The sequence below is a fragment of the Egretta garzetta genome, unplaced genomic scaffold (assembly GCF_000687185.1).
Source record: "Egretta garzetta isolate BGI_Z169 unplaced genomic scaffold, ASM68718v1 scaffold62, whole genome shotgun sequence".
Lineage (NCBI taxonomy): Eukaryota > Metazoa > Chordata > Aves > Pelecaniformes > Ardeidae > Egretta > Egretta garzetta.
Window position 1 is genome coordinate 2,709,423 of NW_009258947.1, and position 15,685 is coordinate 2,725,107.

The 15,685-nt window shown below is 37.9% G+C and overlaps 1 protein-coding gene across 1 annotated transcript in view; it reads left to right on the forward strand.

Moving 5' to 3' along the window:
- Positions 1 to 14,815, forward strand: part of SNTG2 (syntrophin gamma 2) — a 185,131-nt gene extending 170,316 nt beyond the window's left edge. The window contains exons 18-19 of the mRNA XM_035889921.1: positions 2,615 to 2,725; positions 14,684 to 14,815. Of these exons, the coding sequence (XP_035745814.1) occupies positions 2,615 to 2,725; positions 14,684 to 14,815 (243 nt within the window). The remainder of the gene's footprint in view (positions 1 to 2,614; positions 2,726 to 14,683) is intronic.
- Positions 14,816 to 15,685: the final 870 nt, after the last annotated feature.

Consider the following 15,685-nt stretch of genomic DNA (forward strand, 5'->3'; position numbering starts at 1 on the left):
GGTTGATCCTGGCTGGACACCAGGTGCCCACCAAAGCTGATCTATCACTCCCCTCCTCAGCCAGACAGGGGGAGAAAAATATATTTAAAAGATCATGGATCTAGATAAGGATATAGAGAGATCACTTACCAGTTATTGTCATGGGCAAAACTGACTCATCTTGGGGAAATTAGCTTAATTTATTACCAATCAAATCAGAGTAGGGTAATGAGAAATAAAACCCAAATCTTAAAACAACTTCCTCCCACCCCTCCCTTCTTCTCAGGCTCAACTTCACTCACGACTTTCTCTTCCTCCTCCCCCCAACCAGCACAGGGGAATGGGGAATGGGGGTTGAGTTCAAGTTCATCACATGCTGTCTCTGCCGCTCCTTCCTCCTCAGGGGATTCCTCACACTCTGTCCCTGATCCAGCATAGGGTCCCTCCCATGGGAGGCCATTCTCCATGAACTTCATGAACAACGTGGGTCCTTCCCATGGGCTGCAGTTCTTCGTGAACTGCTCCAGCATAGGTCTCCTGCGGGATTACAAGTCCTTCCAGGAGCCTGCTCCATTGTGGGCTCCTCTCTCCCCACAGGTTCACAGGCCCTGCCCAGGAGTCTGCTCCAGCGTGGGCTTCCCATGGGGTCACAGCCTCCTTTGGGCTGCAGGGGACCCCCCTGCTCCACCATAGGCCTCCATGGGCTGCAGGGGGACAGGCTGCACCAGGGGCTGCAGGGGAATCTCTGCTCTGGCACCTGGAGCACCTCCTCCCCGTCTTTCTTCATTGACCTTGATGTCTGCAGAGTTGTTCCTCTCACGCATTCTCAATCCTCTCTCTGGCTTCTTTTCCATGTCAGTTTGGATTTTATATCTCTCTTCTTAAACACGCTATCCCAGAGGCGCTACCACTGTCGCTGATGGGCTCAGCCTTGGCCAGCAGCAGGTCTACCTTGGAGCTGGCTAGCATTAGCTCTACTGGACATTGGGGAAGCTTCTAGGAACTTCTCACAAAAGCCACCCCTGTAGTGTCATCATCTCCCTCCCCACCGCCCACCCCAAAAAAAACCCCTTGCCATGGGAACCCAAGATAAGGAGTGTAAGTGTATTTTAGAAAACTCTTTACTAGAACAATTTTGGAGGATTCTGAAACTTCTTTGCAAGAATTACTTCATTTCCTACATGTTCTGTTCCAAGGTCGTCATGGGCTTAACTCATTCAGCTTTTACCATTTGGGGCCCATCACATCTTGTGCCCTACAGCGACTTTATATCTGATCTTAGAGATTATTTTGTTGGCTTAGTTGATTCATCTTCTCCATCCTGTGTCTCCAGCCACTCATCCAAGATAAAGGGATCCCCAAATGTGCATTTTCTTCCACCTTCCAGAGCCATCTGCTTCTCTTCTTTTCCATTCAGTGTCAACTGTTGAGAGAGATGATGACTCCGGCAATGCCTATTATTGCTAAATTGTTCCTGAGTTCTTGTTTCATCTCCACCCTAGCAGTTATATTGTATAGCAAACATTCATCTATCCTATTTAGATCCAAACTCATTTAAGCTTTGAATACTTTTCAGGTGGTCTAAATAGGCCCTCTGGACCCAATTAAAATCTGTTCATGAATGCAAAGTTTAAGCACCATCACAATGCTGTAGTATAGTTGTGTTTTTCTTCATCTGTTACATTTGTCTAAGAAGTCAATGATGTTTATGTCTGTAGGGAACCAGGAGATGGAATCAGGCTTTTCGTGCCTTCTGTAAACACATTTTTTATTTATAGGGCATTCCCTTTTAAACTATGAGTAGGGTTCTGAAGACCATGGGTAGCACTGGTCTACATGAAAACATACTTTGCGATGAGGTATATTGGAAAATGGAGCACAGCAAACTTTTTTCTGTGTGTGCTTTTGAGATAGCTTTCAAAGTATTTAAATAGTGTTTCCTTAGCAGTGTCCAGGGACTGAATAACATTTCAACTTGTGCATAGAATTTTCATTAAGATTATAGGCTTTGAGGAAACATCAGCAAGAAGTCCGTATGCAAGTTGTTACCTTGTGGTTTTTTAAACTTACATATTTTCAGGTGATCAATAGAAAACATTCAAATAAATACAGAAAATGGCATTGGTTTCAAAAATAATTTCCCAATATATTTTTTTAAAGTATCTCCATAACTATTAAAACACATGCATCAATCTAGGATTTGCCAACAGTAGTAAGATGCCATGCATAAACCTGTAGGAGACCAAGAAGCCTAGAAGTCTTATATATTTTACAAACAACTATTAATGTTGAACATGTTGTGGTTTGCAAGACTGCATTCAATAATAACATTTTTGCATTTCTATAGCTTATTTTATCTGAGGATTTCAAGCCACGTCACACATAAGTAAATTCAGCTTTGCAACATCTGTGTTACGCATATGAGCAGCTGAATATGAAAGATCGAGATATGGTATGGAATTGTGTTCACAGCGAAACTGATACAAATATCCTCATCAATCTTTCCAGAATTAAGCTTTTGCTGTGGATTTTGATATTATATAGGCAACTGAAACATTTACATTATTGATCATGAATCTATAGTTCTAGGTAGGAGTGCGTAACAGAGTCCTTGACCAGATTTCCTTCTCTTTAGAATGTGCTGTGGAAGTTTAAATTCTCTCAGCTCAAAGGCTCTTCAGATGATGGGAAAACAAGAGTAAAGCTGCTTTTTCAGAATCTAGATACCAAACAAATTGAGACCAAGGTAAGCAACATCCTCTTTCTCAGTTTAGTAAAAAATTAAATGGAATTACTCTCAAGGCATCAGAAATTCCATTTACTACTGCACATGCATATGGCGAACTTCACACCACAGTTTATCTTTTTTTCCTGTTCTCTAGAAACTCCACAATAAATGGAAGTGATGTAGTATCTATAGATTTTTTACACTATTTGTACAAGCCTGTTACTGAGTTTTGTTGTGATGTTTTACAGTTTCAGAAAGATAATTTCTGTGAAGTTGTTTAGTCAATGTATAATAGATACAATATCTAAAAACTGCTTTTAAAAAGGATAAAGAATAAAACTATTTAAATACTAAATACATTTTTAAGCTCCTACATAGTAGACTTAAAATTTTAAGAAAATACGTGCTTAAGGTTTGCCAATAAAAGAAAAGATCAGGTAACATTTATTAACTTAAAAAAGGGAATATTCTTGCAAAAGACTGAGCTGTTCCTGAAATATATTGGCTCTGCTGTGAATTAAGAGCACTCAGTGCTTTGCAGGAGATATCCAGTCGCTACTATAGATGAGATAGTACTGGTGTGTCTTTTTTTCCCTCTAGCAATCATCAAATAAAATTATGAAACTTAGAATTCAGATTCCTAACTGAACTCAACTCCAGCAGTCTCTAATTCAGGATTGTAGTTTGAATCATCATCTGGAGGTTTGGCTATAATGCCTTGATCTGCACTGACTCTGCCCTGTGATCCCAAGCTTGATGCTGAATAAATAAATAAAAGGAAATTTTTCAATCATGCAGTTTTGAAAAGAGTGAGGAGAACTTTGGTGTGATATGACAGAGAAGAGGAAGGTACAAGTGAGGTTCAAATAGGATTTGATATGACAGAGAAGAGGAAGGTAGAAGTGAGGTTCAGCTAGGATTTGGTGGACAAAAGCCAATGAAAACAACGGAAAATTATCTGAAGATCTGTGGAAATTCTCAAATACTCTTACCTAGGGTTGTACAGGTTAAAGACACTTACAAAGTTATATTTTTCTATAGTGACCATACACAAAGGTTATATATATTACCCATCCTTTTAAAGTTTAAAAGAAGTTGTTAGAAGAAAATCTCTATGTTTATCATAAAGTTACAACAAATTGCAATATGTCTTTCTTTGTACATCTATATTAGTAAATTATTCAGTATCTCACCAGCAAACTTAACCTGAGTTGTCTGTTGGCTCTACTGTAAAAGATATTACAATATCTGTTACAAAAGGCACAATACTACAATAAAATTGACTATAGTAGCAGGCCATCTCCACTTGATTTCTCACAGCACTCCATGGAGACAGAAAAGGACTACTGTCATCATTTTATATGTGGTCATCTGGTGCAGAGAGCTCATGTAACTCGTTCCAGGTCAGACAGGGAGATTGTACTGGTACAAAAACTGTAATCTGAATCTCTGAATCTGTGTATTAAATCCTTAGATAATCCATGGCCAAGGGCTCCAATTCCATTGCTTGAAATGGAATTCTATTGCTTTAATACTAGATCATCCTTCTTTCTGTTGTGGTAAACACTCTCATTTTTTAAAATTTTATTTTATTTTTATTTCTGTGCTCATTTCAATTATTTTAATTTGGTTTTACCTGTATTTTAATCTTTAGGTAGAAAAATTGTAAATTTTAGCATTTTTATGCAAATTTGATTGTCTGTGAAGTAATGATAAAAGTGAATCCAAATGATAATTTTACAGCAGATTTTGTCCAGGAGACAGACTTTTTAAAACATTAAAAACATTTTTTTTGCATAGCTCTGATGAAAACATCTTTTAATTGGCAAAGGTTTCATGAATATTTGTGCGGTACCTTGAAATTATCAGATGGAAGATGATACGTGATTGGTTCATACAGAATTCTAAGTATGTAGGTACCTAAATGTACGTATGTGTTGTAAATGTTGGAACAGCCCAGGAAAAGCTCATTAAATGCCAGTGGAAAGGCTGATACTAAGTAGCTGAGGATTTATCAGGATTTCAGTGACTATACCTTTTACCACTGCCTCTGTACAGTGCGGTGCATCCACTAGGATTTCACATTAAATGGGACTGGGATACAGCTGTGCAGCCTCTCCCCTTCTGATAAGTGGTATATATATTCAGGTACATGCCCACCACCTAAATGGTTTTATTTCTTAGTCTTCAGAATTACAGACTAGTTGGGAAATAACCGCCACTAATACCCGTAGTATAGCATAGTATCTGCCTCAGCTTATTGTAGTGAAAGAGATTTCATAGAGCCAGATGGTGCTGTACGGTGAAATGCAGCCAATAATGAGAAACAGAAAATGTCATCAAATAATAGAAGTTTCTTTTTTCCTGAGTAAATGAGCCACTACATGTGAAATAAAGTTCGATACAGATGACTTATGTTCACTTGGCAGTAAACAGCGTTAAGGTTGCAAAAGAATTTTCCGGATTATGTCTAATTTTATATGCTTATAAATTCTTGGGCAAAAAAAATCACATTTGGGAATTTTAGTTTTGCATCTTGGTGACTAGTTAGAGCTGATGTTTTTTCTCCTTCTATAAATTCTAAGTCAAATGCTTCTTCCTGTGCCCTTCAGTTTTAGATTAAGAACAATATATTTTTCCATTTAAAAGGTTTTCTGTTTGAAGGAGCTAATAAGGCTGAGATTCCTGTCAGTTGTTTCTCCTTCAGGTCCTTCATATTCCCTACAACTTCACTTCATAGTTTCCCACTTTAGTACTTCCCTGCCTTTAATACTTCGAGTAATAACTCCACCTCAACTCCTTGAAATCCCCCAAAAGTCATTGTAATGCATTCATATTACTGCCAAGTCCCAGCATATTTTTATCCATTGTGACAACAGGGAAAAAGCTGTTGCAGCTGGTTTGTAGGTATGTGTGTATTACCTGGTTAGGTATCCCACGTGTAATGGGTGGCCAAGGGATCCCTGCCCCCAGCTGCTGGTCAAGGCAGGGGAGGACGATGCTCTCCCTGCCTTCACTTCCCTGCAGGGTGGTAACAGGACCTCCCGATCTCTGCCAGCAACTTGTGCCACACTTCTAGAAATTCAGCTCCTTTGAGGTGTCCACCTCTTTGACAAATAGGGCAAAAATTGCACATATGCACACATACATGATTTTATCACTTCATTTCTATAGGAAATCAGACTTTTTTTTTTTTTTTCAAGACAGACTTAAAAAATATGAAATTGCTACATAGCATGTAAATGGATCTGTATGAAAGAGTAGCTCTGCAACTATTTTGAAGTGGGGAGGAGAGTGTTTGATTATGAAGTATTCCTGAATTGTGGTATTAATATAAATTTTGTATGGTCAACTCTTCCTTAGTTCAGCAGCTTAGAATTCTTTGAGCTGGAGATGCTTTTTCATACCCCTTTGGTGGGGGCTCTTACATCTGTATGCTCTTTAGCCAGATGAAGCATGTTGACTACACATGCACCTCTTACGCATAAGACAAGATTCTTGCTTTCATCTTTTCTTAATAGTTGCAACTAAAAAAAAGACATGAAAACAAGAAGAAAAAAAAATCTCTGAATAGTAGTAGGAGAGAGCTGAAGGCATGAAGGCAAGTAATAATTCATAGTTTGCTGTGGAAACTGAGCAAATAGCAAATGAGAAGGATAGCTTACGTGCTTTTTTGTTTGCTCCAGTTACCAAAACAATGAAACTACATCCCAATTACAAGAAAGATTAAGGGGTTATAAACACAAACCAGAATATGGAAGGAAGGTAGTTGAAATATTTTTAAATGTTAGTTTTTGCAGTATTTGGGAGCTACTGAAATTAATGTTTGAGAAGTCCAGGTAGATAGGTCAGATTACAGAGAGAGAAAACATAGCAGCTTTGTGGGAGGGTTGTGTTTTTTTAAAAAAGGGGATCAAGGGAGACATAGAGACTTAGAGACTCGTTGTCCTAACTTTGATAGTGAAAGATAACAAAGTTATTAAATAAACACTGAGATTATTAGACAAATAATTTGTAATTACAGACAGCATAATAAAGAGATAGGAAACTATCAAGGTAGATTTTTGAGAAGAGACTATAGCAAAATTATCTCATTTCTATTTTATGACAGAGTAACTGCTCTGGAGGAAAACAATACATGTGCTCTGTCTTGACTTTATTAAGGCTTAAACATGATCTCACATGATGTTCTCATAAATAATTTGGGTAAATAGTACTTCCTAAGTTAAGTTACTATAAAAAAAACTTAAGAGTGATTGAAAAAGGAATTCTAAAAATAGATTCCATCATTTGCTTGCAAAATGGAAGAATATAACGTACCCAAATTTGCCTGATCCAGATTCACACCCCTTTAATTTCATATCTGGTGGAAGTCTGAAGCTGGAGCATGCTCAGTGAAAATTATATCTTTATATAATATAAATTTTCCAAGTTCATTTTCCAGTGAACAAATGTGAGCAAATTTCACAGGAATACTAAAAAGCAAGCCCCTGATGCAAAACTAACCTTCCTGCCAAATTTCAGAGTCTCAGGAATGAGTAAACCTTCTGGCTAAAATTTTCTTTTGAAAAGTAATCTATTGTGGAAAACTGGTATGGTAAATATCAGCAAAAACATTTTATATTTGGCAAAGTTATATATAGCTTACATACCTGAAGACAGGATCCAGTACTGGGAAATTACAACTAATCTTAATAATAGTAGATATTCTTAGCCTACATGACATGTACCCTGAATTTTCAAGATTGCTTTAAAAAAAATAATAAAGATTAAGATTAATACTTCCAGGGTTGTATTGATGATTTATCTCCCTTAGCTAAATTGTAGGTACCTGGAAGATAAGATTCTTTTTTTTCCCAAACATATTTTAATTGAGCATTTCCCTTTTCTTCTCATCCTTTTTTTTTGTTCCTTTTACACTATGCAGGAAGGGAAAGATGGAATTATATTTTAACAATTCATGCACCTTAAGAACGGAAAGAGTTTATCTTTCTTTGCTGTGTTTGCTCTTTTACTAATTTGGTCTCAAATATTTCACTGCAGAAAGAAAGAAAAGAAATCATGGTGTCAGTAGACTATTGTGAGCCATATTGAAGCTTCAACTAAATGTTGCTGGTCTCAGACATTTCTTGCCTGTTACACATTCAACTTGAGAGCCCTGCATATTTATCTAAGTGCATTCAGTGTTCTTTTTCCACTGAATTCCAGCCTCAACTCTTCTATAATTTCACAGTGGCACAGTAGTACAATTGATCTGGTTTTGCAATTAGACTCAGCAGCAGTTTTGCAGCAAATCCTATTCTCTTTAAAACAGGAGAGCTTCAGGAGAGTGATCAAGGACAGGTCAGCAACTGTATTTCTTTGTTTAGATTTACTGTATTCATCTGAGAGAGCATTTATTCCATATTAGTACTGTTGAGAGATATAGCAAATTAAGGAGAGTCCAAGAAAAGCTCTCTCTACAGCAACATTAATCTCTAGCATCAATAAAGCATAATCTAGGATTCAAGCCCTTCTGTATTTTTATTAAGATGGGTCTTTTGTTGCTGAAGTCTGGCAGTTTGCTACTGAACGTCTTGAGAGCTTGAGAAGCATTTGCAAGAACATGGTAGACAAGAGTTAAGGATTTGCCTATGTGACAGCATTGAACAGTCTGCTTACTGTTGGAAATGTGTTTTAGTATTTGCTGGAATGGGTGAATTATTTGGCTGCTCCTAGACAAGCATCTCCAGAACAACTTTTCAGATAGGTTTCTTGTGCATTAGCAAAGTATGCATCTGCCAATGCAACATTTAAAAGTGTTCCAGATTTAGCAGTAGACAGTGGCATTTCGAATCACTCAAGCTGAAAGTGAAAAGCCATCTGACTCTTCCAGATCCCTGTAGAACACTGTTAAAAGACTTAAGTACAATTGATAGAGTGGCAATTCATTTGGCACTGAATGTTGGCATCATGGATCTGGTCCTTATGCTTGCAGGGTAAGAGCACCATTTTAAGTTATCCTTCTGCTCTTTGTGCAAATGACAGTCACAAAGAGGAGGCAAATAAAAGTTTATAGCTGAAGAAGCTTTCATACCGTAGCTGAAATAGTATCAGAAATAGTGTGGCCAGCAGGACCAGGGAAGTGATTGTCCCCCTCTACTCGGCACTGGTGAAGCTGCACCTGAAATACTGTGTTCAGTTTTGGGCCCCTCACTACAAGAAGGACATTCAGTTGCTGGAGCATGTCCAGAGAAGGCAACAAAGCTGATGGGTCTAGAGAACAAGTCCTGTGAGGAGTGGCTGAGGTAACTGGGATTGTTTAGCCTGGAGAAGAGGAAGCTGAGGGGAGACCTTATTGCCCCCTACAACTACCTGAAAGGAGGTTGTAGCAAGGTGGGTGTTGTTCTCTTCTCCCAAGTAACAAGAGACAGGACGAGAGGAAATGGCCTCAAGTTGCACCAGGGGAGGTTTAGATTGCATATTAAGAAAAATTTCTTCCCCGAAAGGGTTGTTAAGCATTGGAACAGGCTTCCCAGTGAAGTGGTGGAGTCCCCATCCCTAGGGGTATTTAAAAGACATGTAGATGTGGCACTTAGGGACATGGTTTAATGGTGGACTTGGAAGTGTTAGGTTAACAGTTGGACTCAATGATCTTAAAGGTCTTTTCCAACCTAAACAATTCTATGATAATTTATCTTTGCATGTTTATAACAGTCTTAAGCTGTGCAATACTGATATATTTGTTCTTCTCAACCATGATATGGCAAACAAGCCCTGGCATACTTGATGAGGTACAGAACTGAATTTAGAAATTCCTCTCCTGTTTTGACTTCCGTGCGGACTGGAGATAAAACCTAGATATCTTTATCTCTTCTTTTTTTTACAAAAGATGTGGTTATAATTTCAATCTGATCAAAATAATAAACCAAAGAATACAGTAGTAATAGTTGTGCTCCTGTCAACAACTAATAAACACTGAGGCTTACCAATGTCCTTAAAGAAGTCATGAAATGCCAGGGCACAATAACACTATCTGTCAGTGTCTCTATTATCTGCCTTTTATGTGATACAGGCTCATGTCTTCTTCAAATAGTGATTCAACAGCTCTCGGAAGTAATCAATAAAATTAAGTGTGTGCATGGTAATGATGCAACAGGCCTGTCAAGCTCTTTATGATATGTAATAAATCCAACTCTCATAGGTGGGTGGATGAAACAAGAACATACATTTTTCTTACTTGGCTGTGCACATATAGTGATGAAGGTCAGTGCACTGTGCACATTTTTTATATTCTTAGTACCAGCAGGCAGTTTTGCAGTCTTGTCCTCCCACTGCTTTAATCCAATCTTTTATGTTCTTCTCTTGCTGTCTTCCCTCTAGTGCCTTTGTTGTACTTAATCCACTTATTAGGATACATATAGTAAACTGAAATAGCTTTGGCTATTGAAATACCAGACATGCACAGATTCTTCTAAATACACCTAAAAAAAATTTACAATCTTAGTTAAAGAAAAAAGCAGCAATCACAAATAAGGCAGGCAGCCAGAAGGGTGGTGTTAGATGGTGTAGAGCAAATAAAATGATCAGTTACTCAGTCATCTACCTGTTGGGTATGGAGAGGAATGTTACTTAAAAAAACCCAAGAAAAATAAATCATCAGAGCAATGTGTTTATTTGGAAGAAGTGACGTTGGTGTTATTTAATAGGAAAAAAAAATCATGTTACATTCTAAACCTGAAGAGGCCAAATTCCACCCTAAAAACCATATTCTAGATCATCTCTTGCTAAGAAACATGTTGTCTCCATGTCCTATGACTATTCAACATCTACATTTCCACAAGCCAGAAGGCCATCCCTATCTTTTACCAAATCCATATTTCCGAACTAACTCCCAGTCCTCTTCCCTTTTCCCTGTTGTAATCTGCATGCAAGCTACATCCACCAGCAGAACAACAGTTCTCTGAGCAACCTCTGTCCTGAGCCTGCACAAATCTGTACCCCAACTTCTGCTTTGGGTATATGTGACTATTCCCCAACACCTGTGCCTGACTGGCCAGCTTCAGGATCGTGAAGGCAGCCAGCACAAACATCAAACACAAAGCACCGCAGTCTCACCCCCATTTGTGGTCTCCTGTGTCAAATACTACTGTGATCACTGCATTTCTGGGAGTTTCTGGTGCATGAGGCCTCAGATGAATCCCACCTCTCTGATACCACCATAGCTGACCACATCTAACAGAGGACACCTCCAGAGTTCTGCTCCTCTTTTATGATCCCAAGCGATCACTTGTCCCCACAGATAACCTAACATAAAACAGTGAAGGCAATGAGAGAGCACAAGGGAAGTGAACCATCTGGTAAACTGCATGAGGAGTGCTTACATACCACCTATTTGGCTACCCAGCTCTATAACAACTTTCAAAACCGGCACAACTCTTGAAAATAATCCTCCTGACTGAGGCACCCGCAGTATTAACTGGAGAAAATACAGCGTTGTCTTCACAATAAAATGTAGGTTTAGCAATACTGCTTCTCTTTCAACTGTATGTAGATTATCTTTTAAAGAAATAAGAGCATATTATTAGTATTCAAAAGGTTATTCACAACAGATTAGATACCTTCTCTCAGATACACAAGAGGGACTACTGCGGTTTGATCCATACTCTGATAGAAACAAAGAGGACTCTGCAGTAGGGGCATTGGGAAGGACTGACTCCCGCTGATGAGACATTCCTGTCTTTGCTCTTTCTTATCCCAAAACTCTTCACATAATGTTGTTAGAGCAGCCTGAAATCCTGCCGGCAGTCTGTGTTAGGTTGCCTCTCATTGCTTATCTTGATAAACACGTATGGATTAGAAGTGCATAAAGGCAGAGAGATGGAAATGTTTGTGAAGGGCTCTCTTCTCTCCATTCGTTCGGCTGCATTCGGTCAGTGTGTTGAATGTCAGAACCTGAGGCGGAATTGTTGGATGATTGCAGCTGATTTTGGAGCAAATCTAAGATTAACAGGAGTGGGTTTATATTTTAGCATTTTAAAGATGGTCATTCAGGAGATGTAAACCTTTGACTTGAGCCGGGAACTGAAATACTGAGGCCTGTATTATTTCTTATTAAGTTGTATTTCATTAGTAATAATGAGTGTTTACTTCATTTTAGTTTTATAAAACTTACACAATGAGAGTTAAATAATTACACTATTTTTTCCTGAAAGCACTATAATAATTTTCTATAAATGTTTACAGTAGACATCTACTGTCAATAAAATATATCTTAAGAAACTTAACACCATACTTGCTCCATAACTATCAATCAAAATAGAAAAAGCACAGAGTTTTATGCCCCAAAAAAATCAGAATAAAGATTACATGGGCTTAAATCCCTCAAAGGATTTTAACCAACATACACGCTTCATTTTTCTTTCACAACAAGATCTAATTTTGAGTAGGAGGCCCAAATGATTACTTCAGAAACCAAATGCCAGTTATTAACAGTCAACTAAGTGCTCAGTTTGATTCAAGTTCTCAAGAGATTTTTCTTCTTTTAGGGTAATTATTTCTTAATTTGTTGACTAGCAAGTATGCAAAAGGAGAAGTTTGAGAGAGTTTTGCCTCTTCCTTCCATGTTACCTTATTTTTCCCTTATTTAACTTGAGACGAATGATAATGAATAGCACATTCTGCTTATCGGTTATATTGTTTTATGTCCCTATGTTTTTAATTAGGAGTATTTTGTGTTTGCTGTTCTTTTATAATCTTGGATGTGTCAGTTTGTAATTTGTGTTAGATATAGAATTATAATCTGTTTTAAATTGCTTGTTACTTCAACTGTTGGCATCAAAAATTTCTATGCGTTGTTTCTGAATTCAGCTATTTTTTTTCTTGGAAAGCTGTAGGAAAACCAGTCAGTAATTTCAGACAAGAATTTTTTAAGGGAGAAGAGAGTTATTTCATTTATGTTAACACATTCTTAAAACTGTTTAAATGAGAAATTCTTGTGTTTCCAGGTTCTGGAAAGCGTTAAAAATTTTTTTGTCTGATGATGACCCACCGAAGACAAATTATTATATGCATCTAAAAATCTCTGCTTACATATTCTTTGCAGAATCTAAGGGCTGAAAGCATTGTTCTCTTAGGCTTCTGTGTGCACTGCGCAAGCACTATGAGGACAGCTTGCTGCCAAAACTTTCTCTGTTCTAAGGCTACTGTATCTGAGAATGTTTTTCCCTGTAGTTTTTGTGGGTGTTTCGTAGAGGGTAAAGGCATTTGTAAGGCCTGTTACACCACAGGAAGAGCATATCTTGGGAGCTTGTTGAATATCATTATATTTCTCGTATTGTCCAGTAATATTGCTCATTGTCACCTTATGCTGGAGAGAGTAGACAGCAACAAGAAATGACATTTTTCTGGGAATAATAAATTTGCTTAGTGGGAAATAAAATCCATGAGACAATAAACTATATGTGCCTGAGGTTGTAAAGAAACTGTGCACATTTTTTTAAAAACATCAGTAAAATGTCATCATCATGAATTAGAGCCCTCAAATATTGTCAGGGTGAATGGTTTCTTTCTGCCACTCCTTGCTTCTCTTTTCCTTTGCTGCTCCTTAGTTCTTACTCGTTTCCTCTGCTCCAGTGTGGCTCCTCCAGTGGTTGCGGTCTCTTCAGGTGCCATGGAGCACCTCCACTGCACTGGCCTTGTTGCCTTTTTCAGGAATTTACTGCCTTTTCTTAAATACATTTCCCCCAGGGAGCCACCATTTTGGCTGCAGGCTCAGCTGTGCCCTGGGGTGGGGTGGGTGGGAGCCGGCTGGAACCGGCTGTGTCCGGCCCGGGGCAGCCCCGGCCTCTCCTCACAGGGGCCACCCTGCAACCCCCTTCACTACCAAAAATATCCCAGTTGTACACAATATAGGGTCACAAAATGATGCCCCACAAATACTAGCAAACAATAGAAGACGTTCATTAGTAGCAAACCCCCTCCTGCCTAGTAAATGCATGGCCTTTGACAGCAAAATGGTGTGACAGTGAGCTTTTCTGGAGCAGTAACCTTGAATTCCAAATATTCAGTTTGAGACAATTTTATTGAGAAGATACCATACAATACAATGATAAGGAAAGTAGAAATCCAGTGCTTTGCTTTTTATTTAAAGGCAAGCATACGGAGTGTGCCTCAATAAACTACTATGTAGCCAACACGTTGTTGAAAGCAAATGTCTTCTGCCCAAACCACAAACTGTCCCAAATGTCCCCACAATAAATTTACCAGCTGCATTTCAATAACTTTACAAATAGTAGTATCATGTACATTGAACATGTTTATTATGTTTGTTGTCATTGTGTCAGAATATCACTCCATTTCTGTCTGCAGAGATTGGGAAAAAGAAATTTAACTTGTGCACAGAAGATGAAATATGTTATAAAAAGTCAAGGGAAATTGAGAACTGCTTAGGAGTAACTCTGCCTTTCTTTGTGAATTAGGGCATAGGAATTTCAAACCCCGGCATATTTTTGCAGGCAGGCTGTGGTGTGACTTTACCTTAGCTTCCACCCCACCCCTGGCCTCCCAGCTTGCTTACCTGACTCTCCTTCAGAGGCTGCCATAGCGTGTGTCCTCGTCATCCTCCCCAGCTGTGACTTGATACCACATCATCCCCAAATATCCTTAACGTATCAAATATTTTAAAATATGTTGCGATATTGGAATGTTCTTGCAAGTTTAAATGCTTTCATTGTCCAAGCTGAGTAAAATGTAAACAATAAAGTAACACAGAGTGAAAACTAAATTGACATGCGGCCCTGCCAGTGGATGAGGTATGGATATACATTTTTTGTATTCTTAACACTTTTAACTTTACAGTTCCCTATAAAGATTCAAATTTTCATTTGAAGTCTGTTGTTGATTGCTGACTAGTCTGTTCTGTGTTGATGTAAAATGTTTACAAACCTGATTATGGATTCACATTTTCTCTTCTATTTTTTTCTTTTTTTCTTTCAGGAACTTGAATTTCAGGATCTGACGGCAGTTTTACACTGTATTCACTCCTTTATAGCAGCAAAAGTGGCATCTGTGGATCCAGTATTCATAGACAGTCAGAGCATTGCAAGAAAATATATGTACAGTAACTGATATCAGATTATATGTTGTGACTATGGAAAATAAATTATTTTCTTAAAGAAAGTAGTTATTTCATGCACAATATTGCAACTTTGTGATTTTATAAGAAGTCTATAGTTGTGTTATCTGTAACGTTAAGAGTTTTCACAATTCGTTAAAAAATTTGAATCTGTAAGTTAACACATATTAAGCCAAACTGAATCAGTTTGTCATCTTCAGCATTAATATAAAATTCTGAGCTAATATTCATTAAATAATATTTCTGATGCCATTTTGATTTCTGCTCTCATGGTCATACATACTCCCCCATGTTACATAGAAATATGGAATAACATTTGAAAAGTGTGTGTCCAAAATTTGGCCTCTAAATCTGTTTTAAAAAGTGCTGGGCACACAGACAATTTCTACAGCCTTCACTGTAGAAAAGAACTAATTCTTGAAGACAACTTCCATAGGAATTTTATCTTGCATAGGAGTTTTATCTTGCTTTGATATGTTTGAAAAATAATAGTTCCACAGTCCAGTTCTTTTGAGGCCGGAGAGTTTAGCTCTGACAAAACACTAAGTACTCTATTTCAGATTGAGGAAAAGACTTAAGCACGCACTTGACTTTAAGCGCATTAAGTAGCCCCAGTATATGCATGTGGTAATGTTAAGTATGTATTTAAATATCGCGGTAGATCAACTGAAGAGCTTTAGAGTCTGCTAAGGAGCCTAACTGTAGGCACTCAGTTTTAGAAAACTTGCCAAAGGGTTTTCTTATCTATTAATAAAGCTTCCATGAATCATTCATTTATTCATTCATAGATTGCCTTGACACTATCCTTTGATGTGATGCTCTTGTATGGTTTAGTACAGCTTCTTTAATAACTGTTTTGTTCA